This window comes from Danio rerio, chromosome 24 (assembly GCF_052040795.2).
Source record: "Danio rerio strain M-AB ecotype USA chromosome 24, GRCz13ab, whole genome shotgun sequence".
NCBI lineage: Eukaryota > Metazoa > Chordata > Actinopteri > Cypriniformes > Danionidae > Danio > Danio rerio.
In genome coordinates this window covers 21,669,445-21,691,612 of record NC_141044.1, presented here as the reverse complement: position 1 = coordinate 21,691,612, position 22,168 = coordinate 21,669,445, and the positions used below count along the sequence as shown (strand labels likewise).

Below are 22,168 nucleotides of genomic sequence, written 5' to 3'. Positions count from 1 at the left end.
CAGATTGATTGATTTCTTATGACATGGCCCATTTAGAAATCTGCAAATAATGTGGAATAGATAAATAGTGGTATTCCTAAACACCATTATTATATGCTCCTATCTAAAATTACAATGATGGCTACATAAATGTGGTTTGTCCCAAAATAATATGCTAGCTTGCCAGTGTACACAACATAGTACAATCCTTGGCATGAACATATCTGGTTGTCCATGAGGGGGAGCTTGATGTTGGCAATACTTGTATATCTTCCTTACAGCAATGCGGATAGACCGAGACATCTGTGTGTCTGGAAGGTTTTTAGCTAATTTACAGTCTATTGTTTATAAATTCTGGTGGCTTTAGTTTGCAAATCAAATTACTACTTCCAGTAAATGATAGGTTAGTTTTCTGTCTAATTATAAGAAATGTCTATAAAATAAAACCTTAAAGTTGGACGAGAAGCATTGCATTACACCCTTTGTTTTGGTTTGTTTGTTTACAGATCGAGCCGGCAGCATCAGCACGTTAGACTCCTTGGATTTTGCACGTTATTCAGATGATGGCAACAGGGAGTCGGATGAAAGAGTTGCAGGTAAAATACAGTCTTGCTTTATACAGTATGTGTATATATAATATATTCCTGTTCTGGTCAAGTGTACAGGTTGTGTGTTTAATTCTTTTCACTCTCTCACAAAGGTGTAATATAAAAATAACTTACTGATTCACAGAAATTGACAGGACATATCAGTTGTGTGTGATCAGTTGTGGTTTTTGCAGTTTGCTGCTACGTTTAATTTTTCAGTCACAGTGGAAGTGTGCAATTTATCCATTGTCTACAAATTATGATTTTTTATTTATGAAATGCCGGCTGAATCACTTTTTAAAATTTTTATTGACAATTTTAGACAATTGTAATGACTATTTTTTTGTCAATTTACTAGTATCAATGTTGGGTAAGTTGTTTCCAAAAAGTAAATAACGAGTAATTACTTATTAAACCATTGTAATTGTGTTTAAATTATTTTTGTAATTGCGTTGACTGCAAAGTAACGTAGTTACCTGGTAAATAATTTCATTACTTTAAATAAAAAAATCCATATAAATCTCAAAGCTTTTACTATAGAAATAAAATTCTTTAAATAAATTAATCTAAATAAATACAATTCTTTACAATTAAATCAAACACAACTCTCTAATTTTGTTTAAAAAAAAGTAATTTAAACAATATTTGTATCGAAACAAAACGTTTCAAATGAATGACACCATATTTCATACATGTCATATATTGGCATAAACATTTTATTAAACATTTTGTCTTAAGCATTTAAGTGCAGTTGTCAAACAAATAAAACAATGTTTCAGACAATTTTTTTCAGTATAGTTTTTATTCAAAAATTTTCTGTATTAATAAATGATAAATGCTCTTTACTTGAAAAATTGAGTTATTACCTGAAGTAGGGCTGTGCAAATTGAAATCGTATCAAAATTGCGATTTGGACATGTGCGATTTCTAAATCACCTTACACCATGATTTTCCTACAGTGTATTTGAACCAATCATACATAACGCAGCGTGCCTGAATATGGTTGGGTGATATGGGTAAAATATCATATCCTGGTATTTTTAGGAGAAATGACGTTATACGATATATATTAGGTATTTTTCTATAAAATATTATTCAAACACAGGGGTTTCCCTCCCTGTTTACAAATAAACAGCAGCACAAAAAGTTACAGCTACACAAAATCTTTGATAAATAAATACAGTAAAGGTTTTTCCCTTGTTTAACACTACAGCTCCACTGTACTGTGGTGCAAATAACAAAGTAAAAAGAACCATAAAAAACAGCTACATTGTCAGAGCACAAAAGGAAATCACTTAAATAGTAACACTTCAAAAAGTATTGTATGATAGAAAAACACATTGAATGTAAATATTTTTTTAAACACATTCAGGTGCTGTTTGTCAATTTGACAAGGCTTCTACGTCCATTCTTGCTGCCAATTGCGGAAGAAATGAGCGATTAAATGTTTCTGATAAACCGATGTGACAGCTGCAGGCGCTGTGTGACGTGCGTGCACTGCATATTCCTTCATGTCGCGTGTAGTGATGGGTTTTTCTTGAGCGATTCTTTGATTTTGAGCAAATCTTTTGTATTACTCATGAAGTAAATCATTCATTTGCTCATGCACACATTTGTGCAAGTGGAGCTTGCGTGCTACCTTGGAGTGGTCTGTTCTGCGAAGAATGTGCACGTGTGGCCTCAAAACATTTCGATATGAACAATATTGGATAATATCGCGTCGGGGAATCATATCGATATATCCCCAGAACCCGATATACCGCCCAGCCCTACGCCTAAACAGAACAGGAGACTGACTAGCCTGCATATACAGGAATAATGAGTTCATCACATCAACCGTTTTCTCAGAGGATGACTACCTAACAAAACATTGCTGCAGTTCTGATACAAACTCTGAGAATTAAAAAGCAACTGGTGTTCGGGTGTCTTGTGTTTGTCTGAGGTAACCGAAAGGAGTATATTCCTCCATTGGAAATAATGCACTTGTGCACGCCAAAGATGAGATATGTGAACGGCCTATTTCACTGCATCGTCACAAAGAGCTCTGATGAATGCGTAACAAAACAAATCTGTGAACACACATGCAACTTCTTCTGATATTTGGTCAAGCAGAACATTGAAACCTTACTTTAGGTTGGTGATGCACACGCTCACACATACATATACACATTTGTTTTGCCATAGGTCTGTTCTAGAGAATTGGTTACAGCTTTACTAGGTGATTTAAATTTTTTTTTATGTCTGCTTTAGAGACATGTTACAGATCTTTGATAAAGATCTAATTGTTTTTCTTTTGAAATATTTTTTTAGGATTCACTCTGTAAACACAGGTTAAGTCTGTCTGTGACAAAATGGTGATTAAAATTGAAATCGCAATACTGTTCAAGAAAATCGTGATCGGTTTCTTTTGCCTGTATCACACAGCCCTAATCAGACGTATACTGTTTGTTACTGTACTCTTCTGAATTGATTCAGAACTGTTAAATTTATGGACAGTATTTAAGGCATTAAAAGTAACTATACTTAAATTACGGCTGCACGATATTAGAAAAATCGGACATTGCGATATTTTGTATTTCTGCAATATTTATTGCGATATAAATACAATTTCACCAGATGAGTTGAATAGCCCTATTTGGAAACAATGTGTTCATTTTCAATCTATTAGCATGATTTTGTCAAAAAAACAAATCATGCATGTAATGTAATATGCAAATGTAAGAGTCAAATAAACAGTGCTTCATAATTTTAAGGGTATATTCAAATCGTATTCAGGTACAGAAATTGAAAAAAGCCAATCATAAAATAACACTGCAAAGACTTTAATATTTACACAGTTCAATAAAAATTATTTTCGATTAAATATTGTGTCTGAATGCTCTTAGCCCTTAAAACATGTGCAAACGAAATCATCTAAAAATCAGTCAGCAGAAAAGTCATTTATTTAAAATAATAGTTACTTTGTAACTAATTACATCCAACACAGCACTAATAAATATTAAATTGTTTACCCATGTGAGGTATGTATAGAGAGCTAATAACTGAATAATTTTAGCCTTTAGCACTTCATGGACATTCATGAGTAAAGGTTGACCTTTTCTCTTTTTCCAATATTGCACACTCCTGAGCCACAGTGACTAATCATGTGGTTGATTTTTAGCATGCAAGTGTTCTTGACTTTCATTTTTATGTAACACAATACTTTTTTACACTTAGAAGTTTTCAGTCCATTTCATTTTAAACATTACCCAATTGGCAGTAGCCAGATTTTCTATTTGCCAATGCAGTTTGCTTTTCCAAGAACACAATTGAGCAGTTAAAGTCTGTGGCATTTTTTTTTACATCAAATTGAGAGGGAATTGGCTTGACTGTCTGTTTTTCTGGAAACTATAAGTGGTTTGTGTTAAACTGTTTTACGAGAGGTGATTTGGTCAGTGTTACCGTATATGAGCCAAGTGTCTTGGCATTCGTGATTGATGCCAATTCACATTGGTCAAGCAGTATGGTTCACTGACCACTTTCATCAGTGGTCCCATAGATGAGGAGGAGGATTAACTAATAGCCATGAACGCTAAACCTTTCTTTCTAATTGAGCTGTTCTGACAACGACTATTTATCTTGTTTTCCAATTTCTTTCCAAGCAAAATGTTTTCTGATTCTAAAGTTTCCTCACTTGTCATTTCCCTGTTTTAAAACTTGCTTGGCTAGGTTGCCGTTAATCTTCCTTTTAGCATTTTCCTGCATTAGCTTGAATCCTTCCCAAGCTTCAGATTCCTACATTTTATCCTGGCAGATCAATTAAATCCGCTCAGAATGTGTTCTGTTACTAATAATTTCTCCGAAAATTCACAACCCCTGCCCTCTCCCAGTTTGCAAATATTTGTTGACTACTTATTAAGCATTAAAGTTCATAAAATGTTACTCTTATTCAGATTTATTTTTATTTCACTTTTTTATTTATTTATTTTAAATGGTACTGTATATGTCTTTTCACACCAAGGCTGCGTTTTAGCATAACAATAATATTTAAACGTTTTAGGTTTTTCTTTTTCTTTCAGGTTTTGTATTTTTTTAAATGTTTAATTTCCCCTTTATATTATTTTTTTATTTCAACCTGTATTATTCCATCTACTAATTCCGTTTTTTTATTTTGTTTGTTTTGAATTCAGTTCAATTTCCATTTTAAAGTAAATGTTAAACAGTACAGTGGTCCCTCGTTATTTGCGGGAGTTACATTCTAAAAAATAGGCGAAATTCGCAAAATTGTCAGCTTTATTTTTTACAATTATTGTAGATGTTTTAAGGCTGTAAAACCCCTCACTACACACTTTATACACTTTTCTCAGACAGGCATTAACATTGTCACACTTTTTTCTTGTTTAAACACTCTCAAAGTTCTAACATTTGTAGTAAAATAACTCCAGTATTATAGAATGAAACCAAAGATCAAAAATTACCAAAGAAAACCAAAGATTACCCGATGCACATCGGGTAATCAATGAGTTTTGTTTGCCCCTATGTGATGAGATGCGAGTGCCGCCTATAACAGTGACGTGTGTTGAGGTTTGTGGCTGGTAAGGCACTAACGCTTTCAAATTCAGATTTACAAACCCACTCAATATATTTGCCAACTACCGATTGTGTGTCAAATATCTAATCAGCATTCTTTCTCAATACATGGCAGGTACATATTTGGCCTAGGAAGAATGTAAAATGTACAGTGATTAAATGAGCCTCCCAAAAAACACCCAGCTGTATGCTACAGAGTCCAGACAGCCTAAAACAAGCAGCACATTGCACCATGGCGGATGCGCACGCTCTCTTATTCACACACATACACACATCACTACAGCAAATGCGCCAGCTCTCTCTCTCTCTCTCTCTCTCTCTCTCTCTCTCTTTCTCTCTTTTTTTCTCTCTTTCTCTCTCAGGAGCGATATATTATTTGACCGCCTGCTTCCGTTCAAATTACAGCAGAGTTACCGACCACTAGCGCATTTGAATCTCAAATTTTTTCATGCGCTGCATGAAATCTGGTCAGCTCTCGCGGGTATACAGACCTCTAATTTGCATTTTATTTAAAATGAAATTATTCAGATAGCGCTTTATGGCGTAGCAGAAACATGAACAGTATTCTGAGTCATAGTTGTGCGTTGTAAAAAACGGAAAAAAAACACGAAAGGTGAACCATGAAATACAGAGAGACCATTGTGTAAATGTAAATGAAATAAAATAAAAAAACATGCTTTTGTTGCATCATTGGTGTGAAAAGGCAAATTATTATTACATTCATTAGTAAATGAACAGTAAAGCAAAGTCAACATTAAAGGTTGTATGTTTGTTAAAGTGTGAGTGTCATTTTATTGAAAGCAAATTACAGGTAAGTATACAGCCTGAGGAACCGTGCAGCAGAATAAGATTGCTAAGAAATGTCACATTTGTTCCCCAAAATTGGGCATCTCCTCCAAAATGTAGACCCCAGTCCTGGCTGTCTGACCTGGGGTTTATTGGCTGTCTGATGGGTCTCTATTCCAGTATTTCTCTTTCCGATACTGGACCACAAACCATCCAGGCCAGCACACCTCTGCCATTTTTATTTCTCTATTTGTTTGCTTTTTCCATTTTTCCATTTGTTAAACTTGCATTCTGTGCTCTGTTGATCAGAAGCATAAGTGTCCCATTTGAGCTCTGCTTTCTCTTAGCATTTCTTTTCATTGATATTTTATTTACTTTCCCTTTTTTTTTGGCCATGTTCAGGTAAGCGTGCCAATGTTCAAGAAAACATTAGGAAGCAGAGCTTGTGGGAATCCCACCTACTGATCCTCAGCACAGTCATGCAAATCGTCCTCTGCTTTCCATGCTTCTGTTTCCAGTGTGTCTGGGTGTGTCTCAGTCCGTTCAGTCAGTTCAGCAGCGCCCACAAATTTTAGGGCTGACCATGAAAGCCATCATTTCAGGAAACAAGTGTTCGCTCTCTCTAAATTCCCAGAATGCATCAGCAAGAATCAACTGATTTAGGAAGTGATACCAGAAGAAAGTTTTGTGCTTTGTTTATAGAAAGGTTGATCCAAGAATTGAACCATCGGTTTTATGATTGTTGACCTCCAGTGTGTCAGAAACATTTCTAATCCCAAAACTGTAATATAGCAATTTCTAGCAAAATCTAGAGTACTAGGGAACGGATTGAGACACAGTCACTGTTAGAACTCGCCTATCAGGTCCACAAGAGCAGGATTGCTGCAGGGTTTTGCAATAATCCCTTCCCTATTGAAGACCAAATGCAAACAGCAGAGTGATTTAAGATTTTTGTGTATTTATGGTTTGTGTCTATATAGATTTGCTTTGTTAACATGTCAGAGTAAACAGTCGTGATGTTCCTTGTAAGGTGTTACGTGAAACATTATCTTAGAGAGACCAATTATTTCTGTTTAAAAAACTGAAGTGTGTAACTTTTGGTAGGAAAGACACTTAGGTGCAGTTCCAAAATGGCATTTAGCATCTAAACTCCAAGAGAGCTGCTCATGAGTGCTTCATGCCTCCTCCTGTGGTCTTTCAGAATATTTGCATAGCCCTTGTTAAGGTGAGCTCCACAACAAAAATCTTCAAAACAGTCAAAAGGGCATTACTTAATGAAAGCGGAAAACTGGGTGCCATTTAAAGTCACTCAGAAGTTTTGGAGTCTGATCATGCAGTCAGACAAATTTTCTAAAGATACGCAACATCACGATTATACATGTAGACAAAAATGCTAGCCTACCAAAAAATGATAGGAGGAGTTCCATGGGCTCTGCTTCATTACAGTTTATAGATTTTGTTGTTGTTGTGGAATGTTGATTGGCATTCCAAGGGTCCGTTCTTCGTACATGAATCAATTAGCTGGATTTGGTTATTGACGCTTTGACCAGGATTGTTTTGTTCTTCAAATCTTATCCAAGAGTTCTTGTCATAGCAACAGTTCTGGTAGCTCAAACCTGCTCGAGAGCAGGCTTATTTTATATAAACAGGATTAGATTGACTTTTCAAGCAAAGGTAATAGTGAAAGTATGTACCAAATGCTGACATTTTCTTACAGTAGTAGGTATATACACTTGGGAAAATGGTAGAATAGTAAAAAAATAAATAATAATAATATGAATATATATATATATATGAATATATATATATATATATATATATATATATATATATATATATATATATATATATATATATATATATATATATATATATATATATATATATATATATATATAGTACAGTTAAGTGCACTTCGAAAAAAAAATAGAAACACTGTCACGAAGTAATCTCAGATCAGTTTATTCAGACATTTTAATCTGATTCGTGAACTTGTTTGAAGAACCAAATTAGCCAGAGATCAGTTATCAAGATTAAAAGATCCAGGATCTGTCAAATCATCTTAGATCATTTAAGCGAGGTATGAAAAATTGACCCTATGTGGGGACTAAACCCAATAGTCCCCATTCATAGATTGAATGCATGCTTGCATTCACACAGAAGATGCTCTTACAATTTCGTAGCAGTTTTCTAGCATCGGTGCTCTAAAAGAAGTGACTTGAGCCTGGCAGACTGAAGAAGAACTAAAAACTACAGCAACAATAGTTCGGCAACATTGACATTTACAAGTACAGTACTAGCATACACGATATGTTTAAAACTTTGCTTCAATATGGCATTTGAAGGCTGAATCGCATGAAAAGTGTTAACGCTCTATGTTTGTGATGCTATCAACATTTTTTTGATACCCTATGGTTGTGAACTATAGACACATGCAAACAATGGCCACAAAATGGAAAATGCACAGTTAAAATGTAATTTTGTCACAATTGTTGTTTTTTCCAATTATGTTTGATGTTAGTGGCAAGGAAATTACACCCTTCAGTTTTATAACCCAAAAGATAAGTGAAGATTATGAAGAAATGCAGGTTTTTGTTTTTACTTATCATCTAAAACAAACCGATTGCTCTAAATCCCTGGTCAGACAGTAGCTAGTTGATTTTGCCAAAAAAAAAAAAAAAAGAAAGAAAACCCAAGGGAACGCCAGTGTATAAATATTCCCATTATCTGGCACCTCCTCCAGCAACCTCTGCTGCATGTGTTCATTAGATCCATAGTGTGCATGTCCCTGTTTTGGTTCTGCCTCAGCTTCTTACAAAAGTTGTTGTTTTTCTTTTCTTACTTTTTTCTTTTCTTTTCTTTATTTTGTTTTTGTTTTTCATGGCCATCCTTTGTTCTTTTCCCCCCCTTTTTTGTTTTGTTTCTTTGTTCCCTTCTCTTGGTTGGATGCCTATTTGTGTGTGACCCACTTCCCCCTGGTCCAGTTCTGGAGTTTGAACTGCGGAAAGCCAAGGAGACCATTCAGGCTCTTCGTGCCAACTTGACTCAGGCTGCAGGTGGCGTACTTTCATCTTTTACACACTTCAGTCCTTTCTGCTATAGGAGCTGCTCTCATTCCTGAAGGCAGTTTTGTAATGTTGATCGTAAATCAAATTTCAGCTCACTCGTTTTTTCTTTCTCTCTGTTTCTTCTTTCTCTGTAGAATGCGAGATTGCCTCTCAAGAGAGAAAGAATTACAAATCCAGTCCTGAAACCCAGGTTACCGTCATTGTTACAATTGTATTTTAAACTTCAACAAACTAATAGTGAACAACTAGTTCGAAGCACAGAGCATTTACTTCATTTTTCATTTCTCCAATATTGTTTTCTCCCCCAGGAGCCTATTCGCCCCCTTGAAAAGAGAGCCTTAAATTTTTTAGTTAATGAATATTTATTGAAAAACGAATACAAGTTAACGTCCATCACATTCTCCGATGAAAACGATGATCAGGTAAACTGCTATGCTATTATAATATGCTTTTATTTGATTGCTTTATGCACTGTAGTGTTTTGTTGTATGTTACTTATCATTTTTGTTCCTGCAGGACTTCGAGTTGTGGGACGACGTTGGTCTAAACATTCCCAAACCTCCAGATCTGCTGCAGCTCTACAGAAACTGTGGGAACAGTCAGCCGTTGCACCGTGACACCGTAGATGTGGCGGTCAGTGTTGACCCGAGTGACTTGCCAGGAGACTATTTCACCCAGGAGCCTGTGCAGCAAACTGATGTCATACAGGTAAATTTCCGAGTTAATCAATTAGTTAATTCTTTAAACACAAAGAGGTGATTCTGAAATGCCTGAAAAGAGTCTTCTAGTCTTTCTGCACAAACCTATACAGATTAAATGAAATTTGCATAATGTCAGTGTGAGGCCCTCAAATACTTTGTACCTCTGGTGTAAAAGAGTTTGGTTGACATAATGAGAAGATGCAGTTTTTTGAGATGCGAAAGAATACTTAACTTGCTAGCAGCTAGCTCTCTGCACCTCTCACATGTTCGCCCACTGAAGCTAAGCAGGGCTGCGCCCGGCCAGTAACTGGATGGGGAGACCACATGGGAAAGCTAGGTTGCTGTTGGAAGTGGTGTTAGTAAGACCAGCTGGGGGCACTCTATACCGAAAGAGCCTTCAAATGAGATGTTAAACCGAGGTCCTGACTCCCTATGGTTGTTAAAAAATCCCAGGATTTGCTTTAAACAGAGTAGAGGTTTAACCTCTGAATCCTTGCCAAATTTGCCCACTGGCCTCTGTCCATCATGGCCTCCTAACCATCCCCATATCATAATTGGCTTCATCACTTTGTCTCCTCTCCACCAATCAGCTAGTGTGTGGCGAGTGGTCTGGCGCAATATGGCTGCTGTCACGTCAGACAGGTGGATGCTGCACACAGGTGGTGTATGAGGAGATCCCCCAAAAATGTGTAAAGCGCTTTGAGTGTCCAGAAAAGTGCTATATAAATGTAATGAATAAATAATATTCTTTTAAAGCAGGCTCCCTAGACCAAATGCACTTGTTTCCATGGACCGCAGCAATTTATAATTCAACCCACTGTTTGTGAAACAAACTCAGAAACAAGACTGTTAACTGTCTTTATTGAATAAACTGCTGATGATTTGAATAAACATAAATTGTGCATAACAGGTCACCAAGCCCAGAAAGACTAAGGCTGAAAAGGGCAAGGGAATATTAGTAATTCTGAATGTAGTGGGCTTGACAAACCACCTGTAGAAAACACTAGTTAGTCTCTAACACTTTAATCGACACTTGCACTAGGTTTTGCACATTTGCGCCAGACACATTTTTTACAATCACTTCATATAAAAAAAATCAACCAAAAAAACAAACAACATTGCACTTTTACGAACTGTGCTTTACACAGGTGAGTGGTGTTGACAAACCACCTGTAGAAACAAACATAAGTCCCCCTAAATTGATGCATCTTGTTGAATCGCTGAGTGCCTCTTCAATTGTAAGTCCCTTTGGAAATGAGCATCTTCTTAATGTAAAACCAGTCCAGGTTGCCATAATTGGGTAGAATATCAGTGGAGCAATCAGGGAACAGGCAGAGCAGGCAAACTAGACCTGCGTGGGAGACATTTTTCCAAATTATGTAGTTTTGCCCCTCTCCTATACGACATATAAGCAAATACAAATTTGACCTTGTTAATTGAAACTGCAACGCACACACTGCGCTCAATTAGACAAAGCGGTTTCCAGTAAAATACAGGCTCCCACTTTTAAAAGGCTTTAATGATTGGTCTTTGTTACTTCTGTGAGTTGTATACACACCAGTTTATTTGCCTTCCTTTTTTATGTTTACATGTATCCATTTTGTGGGAGTCTCACAAAGTCAAACAGTAACAATTTATTTATTTATTGTTTTTTTATTCTACATTGTTAATATATGTGAAGAATATGTAAAACATGTCCAGTCATATTTCAATGTTTTTCTATTACTAACAGTTGCCCCTGTCCCCCATTCCCCCAACCCCTCGGTAATGTTGAAAACCATACCTGTCAACAATCGATTGTTAAAATTAGGGATAACAACCCCTTCACCCCCACTCCAAAAAAATACATGAAAAAATCAATTCCCCAAATGACTAAATCTGTTCATCTGAAGCCATTTTGTTGTGAATAAACCGTTAAAACGGTCATTATTCAACTGTTATTATCAATATTATTTACAAAGGATAGAATAAATTGTATACATTAAAACAGCTGCAAATAAATAACAGTTTAGCCTATTACAATTAATAGCTATGATAAAGAAATTTTATCAAGTTATCAAATCTCATTAACCTTTTCTTCACTGTATGATTTAAACGTTCTGAATAACGAGCAGCGAATGAATCTCTCGTTTGCTTTTTTTGTTTGATGACATTTAAATAACAGAGATGTCTCTTTTAAAATGTACACATCTGTAATGAAAGCATTCGATTACTGTCCTAACTTTTTATGATCATTTAAGACAAAATTTGTTGTGTTGAAAAGAAAACCAACCAAGATCGACACCCAGAGTGTCTACTTTTGCTCAGATTCAAATCGTCTGTATAGAATTCTTTAATGTTTATTGCGATCCTTCATAGAAAGATTAAAAATACAGGAGAAATATGGACATATCTTTACGGGATGATGGCTGGATAGAATTGTAACATACGGGAGAATCGCGGGAAAAATGGGAGGGTTGACGGGTATGGTTAAAAAAACCCTGTTCTGAAGGTTGAGAAGTTTGTTGTGCAATATTATAATAGATAATAAAGTCACACCTGATGTTGCAAATCATTTTAATGTTTTTACAAATGATAACGAAGCTTCCGGAGCAGAAATTCAAATATGGACATTTTGCGTTAAGCATATTCTGCCTGTAAGTGGTCAACCAATCATAATTAGACTAGGGCTGCAAATAATGATTATTTTAATAATCGATTAATCTGATGATTATTTTTTCAAATAATCGATGAATCGGATAAAAAAAAGAAAAGCTATCATTTACAACCCTTTATTCAAAAACGTATCCAAAATCTTTAGAAAATGCACACACATGTTGTCCTTAAACTTCCCTGAGCTGTTATAATAATAATAATAATAAGAAGAAGAAAATAAGAAACTAACTTTGTTGTTTCCTGTTTTCAATCCAGATATCTAAAAAAAATCTTAAATCAAGTTACATACTAGATGTATAAAATATCATAAGTAATTATGTCTTGTTTTCTCAAAAACCACCTTAATTAAGTGATTTGTTTGCTTAAAACAAGCAAAATTATTTGCCAATGGGGTAAGAAAAATAATCTCAAACTGAAGTTTTAAGCATCACTTAATTTTCTCATGCCATTTTTCTTGTCTAGTCTCGAGTTTAAGATTTTTTTTAGATATTTGAACTGGAAACGAGACAAAGTGACTAAGTAAGAAAAGTATTTTTTTCAGTGTAGACTTACATCACAACACATTGAAAAATGAATGATCCAAAAAAAGGCAAGTGAATAAAGTGTCTTTAGTCTTGCAGTGCAAAGTGTAAAGTAACTCTTCCACCGCTGCTTTACTACTGTTATTAACTCTTTCACTGGTGAGTTTAAAAGACTCTATCTGGAACTGGGAGTGAGTTTTTTTAGGCAATCATTATTTTAGAACGTTCACCCTTAGTGTTTACGTGGTGACGTGTCATGTTTGTCACGTGACACACTGCAACCACAATAGCGGTGTATGACCGATGTATCCCTTGTAATATGCTTTTCTGTTTGAATAAAAAATATTCACATGCTCATCATCCCAAAATACATGCAAGCTAGTTGCTGGCTAGCTGGGAGAAGACTAGAGTAAACTTTATAGTTACTATCACAACGTGTATCTGATATGAATAATACACATCGGGAAATTATATTTAAATGGAATGTTAGACTTCCATAGACGTTTTTGTGTGTTTCACAAACTCTAAATGTATTGTTTTACTAGTACTCCTGTGTATTTACATAACTAAAATATAAAATAAGCATTGGGTGGTTAAAAAAACAGCATAATTGCGATAATATGACATGTCTTTCTCTGTCTCAGCACCAGCCAACGTGCCAAACGCGCCAGCTCAGTTAGAATTTTTCACATCATGCTTGTCAAGCTGGAAAATGCGTAAACACTAGCACCAGGAACATTACAATCCTCACATCAAAACGGAACAAAAATAGGATTCTGTAGTGATTTACTCTGCTGTTACAACCTTCCTCGCCATGTATCTTTCCTCTAACATTACCTCTGCTCGTTTTTTTTTTTTTTGTGCTCCATCGTGTTTTTACTCCTAAAGTTTTTCTAATAATCAAAACATCCCCACATCACGCAAAACGATGAATTGATTATGAAATACTCTGCCAACGCTTTTAGTAATCAATTTTAATCGATTTATTGTTGCAGCCCACATTTGACTGATAAGAGTACTGTCTGAAAGGCAGGGTTCGAGAGATCTCGTTCTTAAACAAAACATTTCAGACACTGTAAGAAAAGAGGTGATGATATGAAATATATGTTAATGAAAGTGTTTTTGACTAGACTAAAAAAAAAAAACTTAATTGGGGCATTTTCAATTCCAAATTCTGGTTAATTATTTTACTTGAATTAAGTTTAAAGTGATTGATGGCAGTTGCTAGCTATCTTGGATTCCTTGAAACTAGATTGTTTTAATCTGATTCAGGAAGTCAATATAATACATTTACATGAGTACATTCACTGTACATAATCAAAACAATCCAGTGTATCCAACGTTTTGGTTAAATATGCTTCTCTGTGATCTGAAAAGGGATTTAGATTAAGGTTTGGGTTGTTCTTGTTTAAATTTTGCCACCTAATTTTGTTGTCATCCACAGCAACAACAGCAGCAGGAAGTGGTCCAGGAGCTGGAATATCAGATCAGCCTGCTGAACAGTGAGAAACAGAGTCTGGCTGAACAGATTAAGAAGCTTCAGAGGTAAGAGTCATCGCCTCCTGCCTGAGGGCCCAATTCAATCAGAAGCAGTAAAGCAGCTGCGTGTGCCTGTATAATCAGAGCTCAGAGCAGCAACCTATGATTGCAGTCGTAATTGATAATTGCTCTCAGTGCAGAGTCTTATCTCGTCAGCTGCTGCTTCTATAAATCAGATTTCTTTATGGGGAAAAAATATAAATCCTTGTCATACATTTCCTGTTTTTTTTTTTAAACTTGTCAGTTTGCCTGTTCTGAGCTTATGTCCAATTTTTGGTATATGATTATATGTACTATTAGAAGGATTCACTGGTTGAGTTATTTAAAACTTAAATTAATTTGTTATATAAATGCATTGCTTGATTATGTATATATTTTAACCTATTATTACTTTTAAAATAACTTGGAAGTTAAAATTTCTGTTTAAAATTGTATGTATATTACAACAAATAATTATGTACATCATGTATATATTGTATATTTCTAAAAACTTATTTTTATTTTTAAACTATTATTAAACTATTTTAAAACTAGTTTTATGCTTTGCCTTAGTTTTAGATGCTGATATTTTTTATTATTAAAAAAATCTTTATTAGTAATTAACATTGATAATGATAATAATCTAATGCATGCTATAAAGTTTTGGGTTTTGTTTACAGTTATTTATTTATTTATTTATTTATTAGTCTGTAATGCTTATAATACCAACACTGCATTTATGTACTCATTTATCAACAGTGATTAATAAAATAAGCGTTTTGTTTTTTGGAATGTTGAAGCTGATTTTTTTAGCATCATTATTTTAGACTTCAGTGTCACAATACTTCATAAATCTTTTTTTTTTTTTTTTTTTTTTTGGCGTTTTTGCCTTTTATTCGTTTGTTAAGTGTAAAGTCATGTGAATCAGCTTCCAGGTCCAGTTGCTATATCAAATTGTTTGGGGAGAAATGGTAATAATAAATGTTTACAAAGCGATGTAATACTTTTGAAAATCACTATTGCAATATCCATGCCTAATATCCGATGGCCAGAAAGTGATACATTTTTAATAAATTATTAAAATATTGAAGTCTGTGATGCAGCATGTCTAGACACTATTTTGTGCACCCTGATTCCATATAAAATGCGTGATATGACTAAAAAGTGGTCATAAACTCATTTTCTCAATTCAAATGAGAAGCAGCTTGGACTCGGAAAAAGTATTCCATACCTCACAACTAGGGCCAGACAAAATCTGCGGACAGTTTTTGGTATTTCCTCGCAGAATTTTCTTCTGTGGACTTATGCGGAATAATTTTGGGAGTATCATAACTAAAACCTTAATATATAAAATAAAAAGTAATACCTTTTTAACTTTTATTTAAAGTTTACAATGCAAATCCAATTAGTTTCACTTAATTTGGTGAAAAAAATATCTTATATAATATCATATCTACTAAAAGACAGAAAATATTACTTTACATACTGTATTGTAAATAAATCATATGAATATTTTCATATTAGTCAATTATATTACTGAATTTAGTTTAAAAACTTTAAATCAATTACACAAGTAAATAAACAGAATCAATGATGGGCTAAAAATCTGCGGAAATCTGCTTAATTCCTTACGCGCACATTCCTTGTGGGCCTAGTCATGACATAACAAGTGGATTTGATGGAGAGTAGAATGACAGGAAATTAAGTAGGAGAGAGTGGGGGATGGGATCAGGAAAGGTCCACAAACCAGGATTTGAACTCAGGGAAACCGAAGAGATGATGTGGTATATGCTGCACTGCTTTCGGCATCGGCATTCATAAATTATTCTCATATGTTGATTTGGCACTGCTCAAGAAAATGTTCTTATTCTATCTGTTCTATAAGTATAAATTAAACAATTGTAATACAGTACGTAAAATAAGATAATATTTTTGTGGGATTTTTATGATTGTTTTTATATTTTTCACTTAAAAAAAAAACTGTATTATTTAAAAATATATATGTATCTGCACCCAGTGCCTTTTATTACTCCAGTTTTCCAGTGCTTTGCTTTCAAGCACTCTGAGAATTAGAGTCCCGCCCCTTCTAGCTCAGCAGACTCTCATCATTATGACCTGCTGCTCTCTGACATTTTTCAGCTTGGCATTTACACTTCCTAGCAAGAGATGAGCTCTACATATCTTTGTAACTAGTTTGCCTCCCGTCATATTTTATCCTCCTCATCTCGCACTGTTCTGTCCTGTATATTTCCTTCCTACATTTTCATTTTACTGCATTCTGTGGATTGGTAGATAAAAATGTCCCCAATGTGTGTGTTTGTGCAGTGATATTCAGGCACTTCAGAGAAATGTTTCATCAGAACCCACGGCTGGAGTGAAGTCAACTCCGTCTAAAGAAAACCCTAAATGTGATAAGCCCCCACTTGACAATGGACAGTATTTGGACATACGAGGGGTCACAGAAACGGACAGCTCTTTAGACACTACTAAAACCTCAACCTCTACCACTATTGCTACTGACTGCACTGAAAACTCCACTACTGCTACACAACCTCACAGCAAACTGAAGGCCAATGGTCAGCAGAGTAAAAGCTCTGTCCAGTTTGACCAGCCCAACAGGTGAGACCTGCTTTTTCTCTTTCTGGTAGACACCATTATGACTTGAGACATACAGGGATAAATAAAGGCGAAGCACACTGAATGTATTTAGAAGATGCTGAAATAGTGTTTTCTTGTAAATATATTCTTCTATTGTACTATATCTTAATGGATACAACCAATCAAAGATTTCTGTCAATATTATTCATTTATTTATAAAAAAAAGAAAAAAAGTTTGGAAAGTTATGGAAAGTACATGTGATATGTAATGGGGCACTGTAAAATAGTGTTAAGAGATTAAAACTTAATATTAGATTATCATAAATACTGTATCATATAACATATTAAACTAAAACAATGACTGTTCCTAAAATTGAATGGTAACTTGCTGCACAGCATTTTTGAGTCAACTCAACTTAAATCGAGTCAATTACGGTACTTGGGTTAAAAGTTGAGTCAACTCAATGTTAACTGTTGACTAACAATTAAAGGTTGAATTATTATTTATTTATTTATTTTATTTTTTTACCGTGTACTTTGACATCTAAAAATTATAGTATACATATACTGTATGTACAGTAGAATTATTAGCCCCCCCTGTTTATTTTCTTTTCCAATTTCTGTTTATTGGAATGAAGATGTATTTTTCTACACGTTTCTGAACATAATAGTTTTAATAATTCATTTATAATAACTTTATTTATTTTATCTTTGCCATGATGACAGTACACATTTAAAGGCTTAACTAGGTTAATTAGGTTAACTAGGCAGGTTAGGGTAATTAGGCAAGTTATTGTATAATGATGGTTTGTTCTGGAGACTATCTAAAAATATATAGCTTAAAGTGGCTAATAATTTTGACCTTAAAATTATTATTTTTTATTTCAAAACTGCTTTCAAATCAGCCTTTCTCAAGAAGAAAAAAATATTATCAGACATACTGTGAAAATTTCCTCGCTCTGTTAAACATCATTTGGAAAATATAAAAAAAAAAAGAAGAAAAAATTAAAGGGGGCTAATAGATCTGACAACTGTATGTGCATGTATATAAATGTGTGCGTGACTGCATGTGTAATTATTTTTTCAAGATTATTTTTTCATAATTTATATATATTTAGATAAATAGTAACATCATTTAACAAATAAATGTTACTTTTAAAAACTAGACATTTAAAAAAGTTCATTTTCTTGATACTCAACTTCGCTCTAAGTGTATCTAAAGTTCATCTAAAGGTTTTGCTGCTAGATTTAAACCTTAAGTTCAGTTGAGTCAGCTACAGGAATATTTAGCAATGGTCTTTGTTTTAATGTTTTTCACATTCGAAAAGTGTTAATAATCAGTACCTTGTTTAGTTTTAAAGCTGAAATTTTTTATTTGTTAGTCTCTAGACATGGACTGCTTTTGTCAAACTAGATATGGACACTAATAATTCAACTGAGTTCAATAAAATCTATTTAAAAAGGATTTAAATTAAATTTAAGCTATAAGACATAATTTAAACCAGTGGTGTCCAAACTCTTGGAAGGCTGGTGTCCTGCATAGTTTAGCTCCAACTTACCTCAACTCACCTCCCTGGAAGTTTCTGGTATACCTAGAATGAGATTGATTAGTGTGTTTAATTAGGGTTGGAACTAAAATATGCAGCACAACGGCCCTCCAAGACCAAGTTTGGGCACTCCTGATTTAAACATTTTTTATTCATTTGAATGAATATGTGATCTTTTCAGTTGTTAGGAAAATCACTTTCTCCCTTTCTCTCTCTGGCAGTACATTTTTTAAGATATAAATTTTTTTACAATTTGACATTAAGATATAGAAAATTCCTTCTCCACTCTCTGTCTAACAAGTTAATAATATTGTTCAGCCAGTCCTTAATTCTGACTCTTATCCACAGATGTCTTGTTTTGGGCATGCAAAAAAGGTTGTTTCTACTGTCTGATAAATGTTAGCTGCATGTCACGGGTTTCATGTGTTTCCTATTCACCTAATCAGGATCCAAAATTACAAAATTTTATCTTCATTTTAAAACAATAGGGAAAAAATGGCTAAACTGCACATCCTAAACAAGTAGGTAAACACGGGTCAACGTATAAACACATCAACCCATTTCCGTTATTTAACTGAAACAATCCCCTTTAAGGTGAATAATGATGCATTTTACTTGGCTGTAAAAAATAACCAGATAACACTTATTTTAATTGTATAAGAAAACATTCATACTATTTTCTACTGGCTTATTACAAGCCTATTATTAAAATATGAACTGTTTATGAGCACTTATAAAGTAAGATCTTATTTTACATCCCTAATCCTACCCAACACCCAAACTAAATCTTACTAACTATAAATAAACAGCTTATTAGTAGTTTGAGCTAAAAATCTTAACTAATGGTCGTTGTTAATTGTGTAAATTGTACATTTAAAACAGTGTGAGCAATAAATGTTTTAGCCATTAGATGGCAGCACAGCACCAATCACCCTTTAGAGTGTCACTGCATTGCTGACTGGCACCATATATTCCATTCCTCATCGTTTTGCACATCTGCTCCGGATGGACTTTTGCCCCTTGAGGCCGATTCAGACAAATTACCCTTTCTTTATTTTGACTGTTCCTATATCAGCGTTTTTCCCTGTGCTGTGGAAAGCTGGCTTGATCTGTGGAGTTATTGGTAACCGGAGGTGGAGGTGGCTTGTTAATTCATGTTTTGTTTGCTTGTGCAGAAAGCTGTCTCCGGCCTTCCACCAAGCACTTTTGTCCTTCTGTCGAATGTCTGCTGACAGCAGGCTGGGCTCAGAGGTGAGTGGGATCAGATTGCAGACAGGTACAAATGCATAAGCACATGTTAAGGGTCTACCTGATGTCAAGCTAGAGGGTATAGTTAAAAAGAGATACGTCTGTTGTTATTTACTTAATCTTATGTTGGTTTAGTCCATTGTGACTTTTAATCAAAATCAGAAGATTTTCCAATTGGTTCCAGTGCAGTTACGCAGAGTAGGGCCCAGAGCTTTTAAGATGAGTTTTTAAGGATGGAAAAAGCACTATTAATGTATCATTAAATAGTCTATATGACTCATGCTCTGAATCTTCTGAAGCTATGCACTCTCACAAATAAAATGTACAAAAGCTGTCACTGAGGAGTTGCAATTATGCTTTTTGGTACTATTATGAAAACTTTAGATAACAGCATGTAAATTTAAGGTATCAATATGAACCTTCTCACTACAAATGTTTTGTACCTGTTGTTTCTGAGATATTCAAAAGTTAACAAAAAAGTTATTCGTATTTGTTTGGATTTTTGCCATCCTTCAAAAGTGAAGTTTTATTTTCCGTCTAACATGACTAAATGAATGATGTTTGAATAAAAAACTAAAACCAAGTCAAACTGATTCAAAGTGAGATGTGTGTGTGTATATATATATATATATATATATATATATATATATATATATATATATATTATTTATTTATTTATTTATTATTATTATTGATTTATTTATTATTATTATTGATTCATCTCCAAATCTGAATTATTTGTTCGTGGCTCAAACTGATTATTTAGAAATCAAATATTTTCAATGTACATAAATCAATCCAGCTAATAAAACCTAGTCTAAATGATTAGTTTGGTTAAGTTTTGATTTAAACTTTTGTTTTGTGTTGTTTGGTTTTATAATATAAAACATTTTTAGTAATTAAAATATAGATGGGAAACCAACAAATGTTAAAAATGTAACAATTTGAAATGGTGTTATTTCAATTCAAATAAGGTAAAGTTGAATTGCTAAAACAGACAGACAGACCTAAGCATGAAATGTATATGCATGCATGCATAATACTCAAAATCAAGGTATCAATATGATCCCTCTCACTACAAATTTCTTAACTACACATTTTTTGTACCTGTTGTTTCTGAGATTGTGAGAGGTATTCCTATTTGTTTTGATTTTTGCCATCTTTCAAAAGTGAAATCTCTTTAGTTTCCGTCTGACATGACTAAATTAATGATGTCTGAACATTTTATTTGTGAATAAAAAGTAAATTATTTTCAACAAAGCTTGATTACAGTTATGAAACCAAGTCTGAGTTGTTTATTAATGAATCAAACTGATTTAAAGTGAGATGTTCAAATTTTTAATTTATTTTTTTCACTGTTATTGATCCATCTTTAATTCAGAATTATTTGTTTATGGCTCAAACTGATCTAGAAATCAAATATATTCAATGTACAGTACCGTAATATATCAATCCAGCTAATAAAAAACTAGTCTAACTGATTTGTTCGGTTACATTTTGATGGTGTTTGATTTTTATAATATAAAAAATATATAGTAATTAAAAAAGCTAAAATAAAGTTTAAAATGGAAAAAAAAATGGAAAAAAATGAAAAAAATGTGAAAAAGTGTAAAAATTAGAAATGGTGATATATCAGTTCAAATAAGGTGGAGTTGAAATCCTAAAACAGACAGATCCAAGCATGAAATGTATATACATGATAATACTAACAATAACTATTTAAACTACATGCATAATAAATTCAGTTAGTGAAACACAAATTTTATAGGAAGATTGTAAATAAACAGTGGTTTAAAATGTTCTGCGATTGACATCAAGCTATCATATGAATTCAGACATAGGAATAAGTCATATGAATTACTTTCGTGGTCCTTTTTATATAATTAAAGTCACACACTAGCATGAGTGCTGAACAAATGGTGACATTTTTGATTAAAATCCTCATTTAAACTTTAATGACAGTAAGAAAAAAGTGCAGTGGTTCATTTCGCTTTCAAAATAACCAGGAATGCTCTAATAGGCACATTCAAGAGGTCACATAGTTCACAATTTCTTCAGTGTCCTGAATACAAAAGCAGAACAGCTTCTCAGATTGCAGCTAAGCAGTCATTTAAAGGAACGCATGATTATATGAAATGCCTGACATTTTTTTGCCTCCATATTCATCTGATTCTCAGGTGTCTCGAATCGCTGACAGTGAGCAGAGTGTTATGCTCATGCTGGGCCGCTGCTTGCCTCACATCGTACCCAATGTCCTGTTAGCCAAGAGAGAGGTAAACAATTCCCTTTTAAACCAGCAGCCTCATCTCATCTTCCCATCAGCCACGGCGGTTTCCACGTCCACTGCGGGCTGCTCTATTCCCTCTCATTTTGTTCTTAATTCAGCATTGA

The 22,168-nt window shown here is 34.0% G+C and overlaps 1 protein-coding gene across 31 annotated transcripts in view; it reads left to right on the top strand.

Annotated features, from left to right (window-relative positions):
• The window catches only part of relch (RAB11 binding and LisH domain, coiled-coil and HEAT repeat containing), a 101,564-nt gene that overhangs the window by 17,933 nt on the left and 61,463 nt on the right, over positions 1–22,168 (top strand). For 16 of the 31 annotated variants that reach the window (XM_087308312.1, XM_087308311.1, XM_087308309.1 and 13 more), the window contains 9 exon segments: positions 486–575; positions 8,906–8,977; positions 9,124–9,179; positions 9,298–9,411; positions 9,506–9,697; positions 14,311–14,411; positions 16,710–17,003; positions 19,705–19,780; positions 21,955–22,050. In XM_087308312.1, coding sequence (XP_087164438.1) covers positions 486–575; positions 8,906–8,977; positions 9,124–9,179; positions 9,298–9,411; positions 9,506–9,697; positions 14,311–14,411; positions 16,710–17,003; positions 19,705–19,780; positions 21,955–22,050 — 1,091 coding nt within the window. 31 annotated transcript variants of the gene reach the window in all.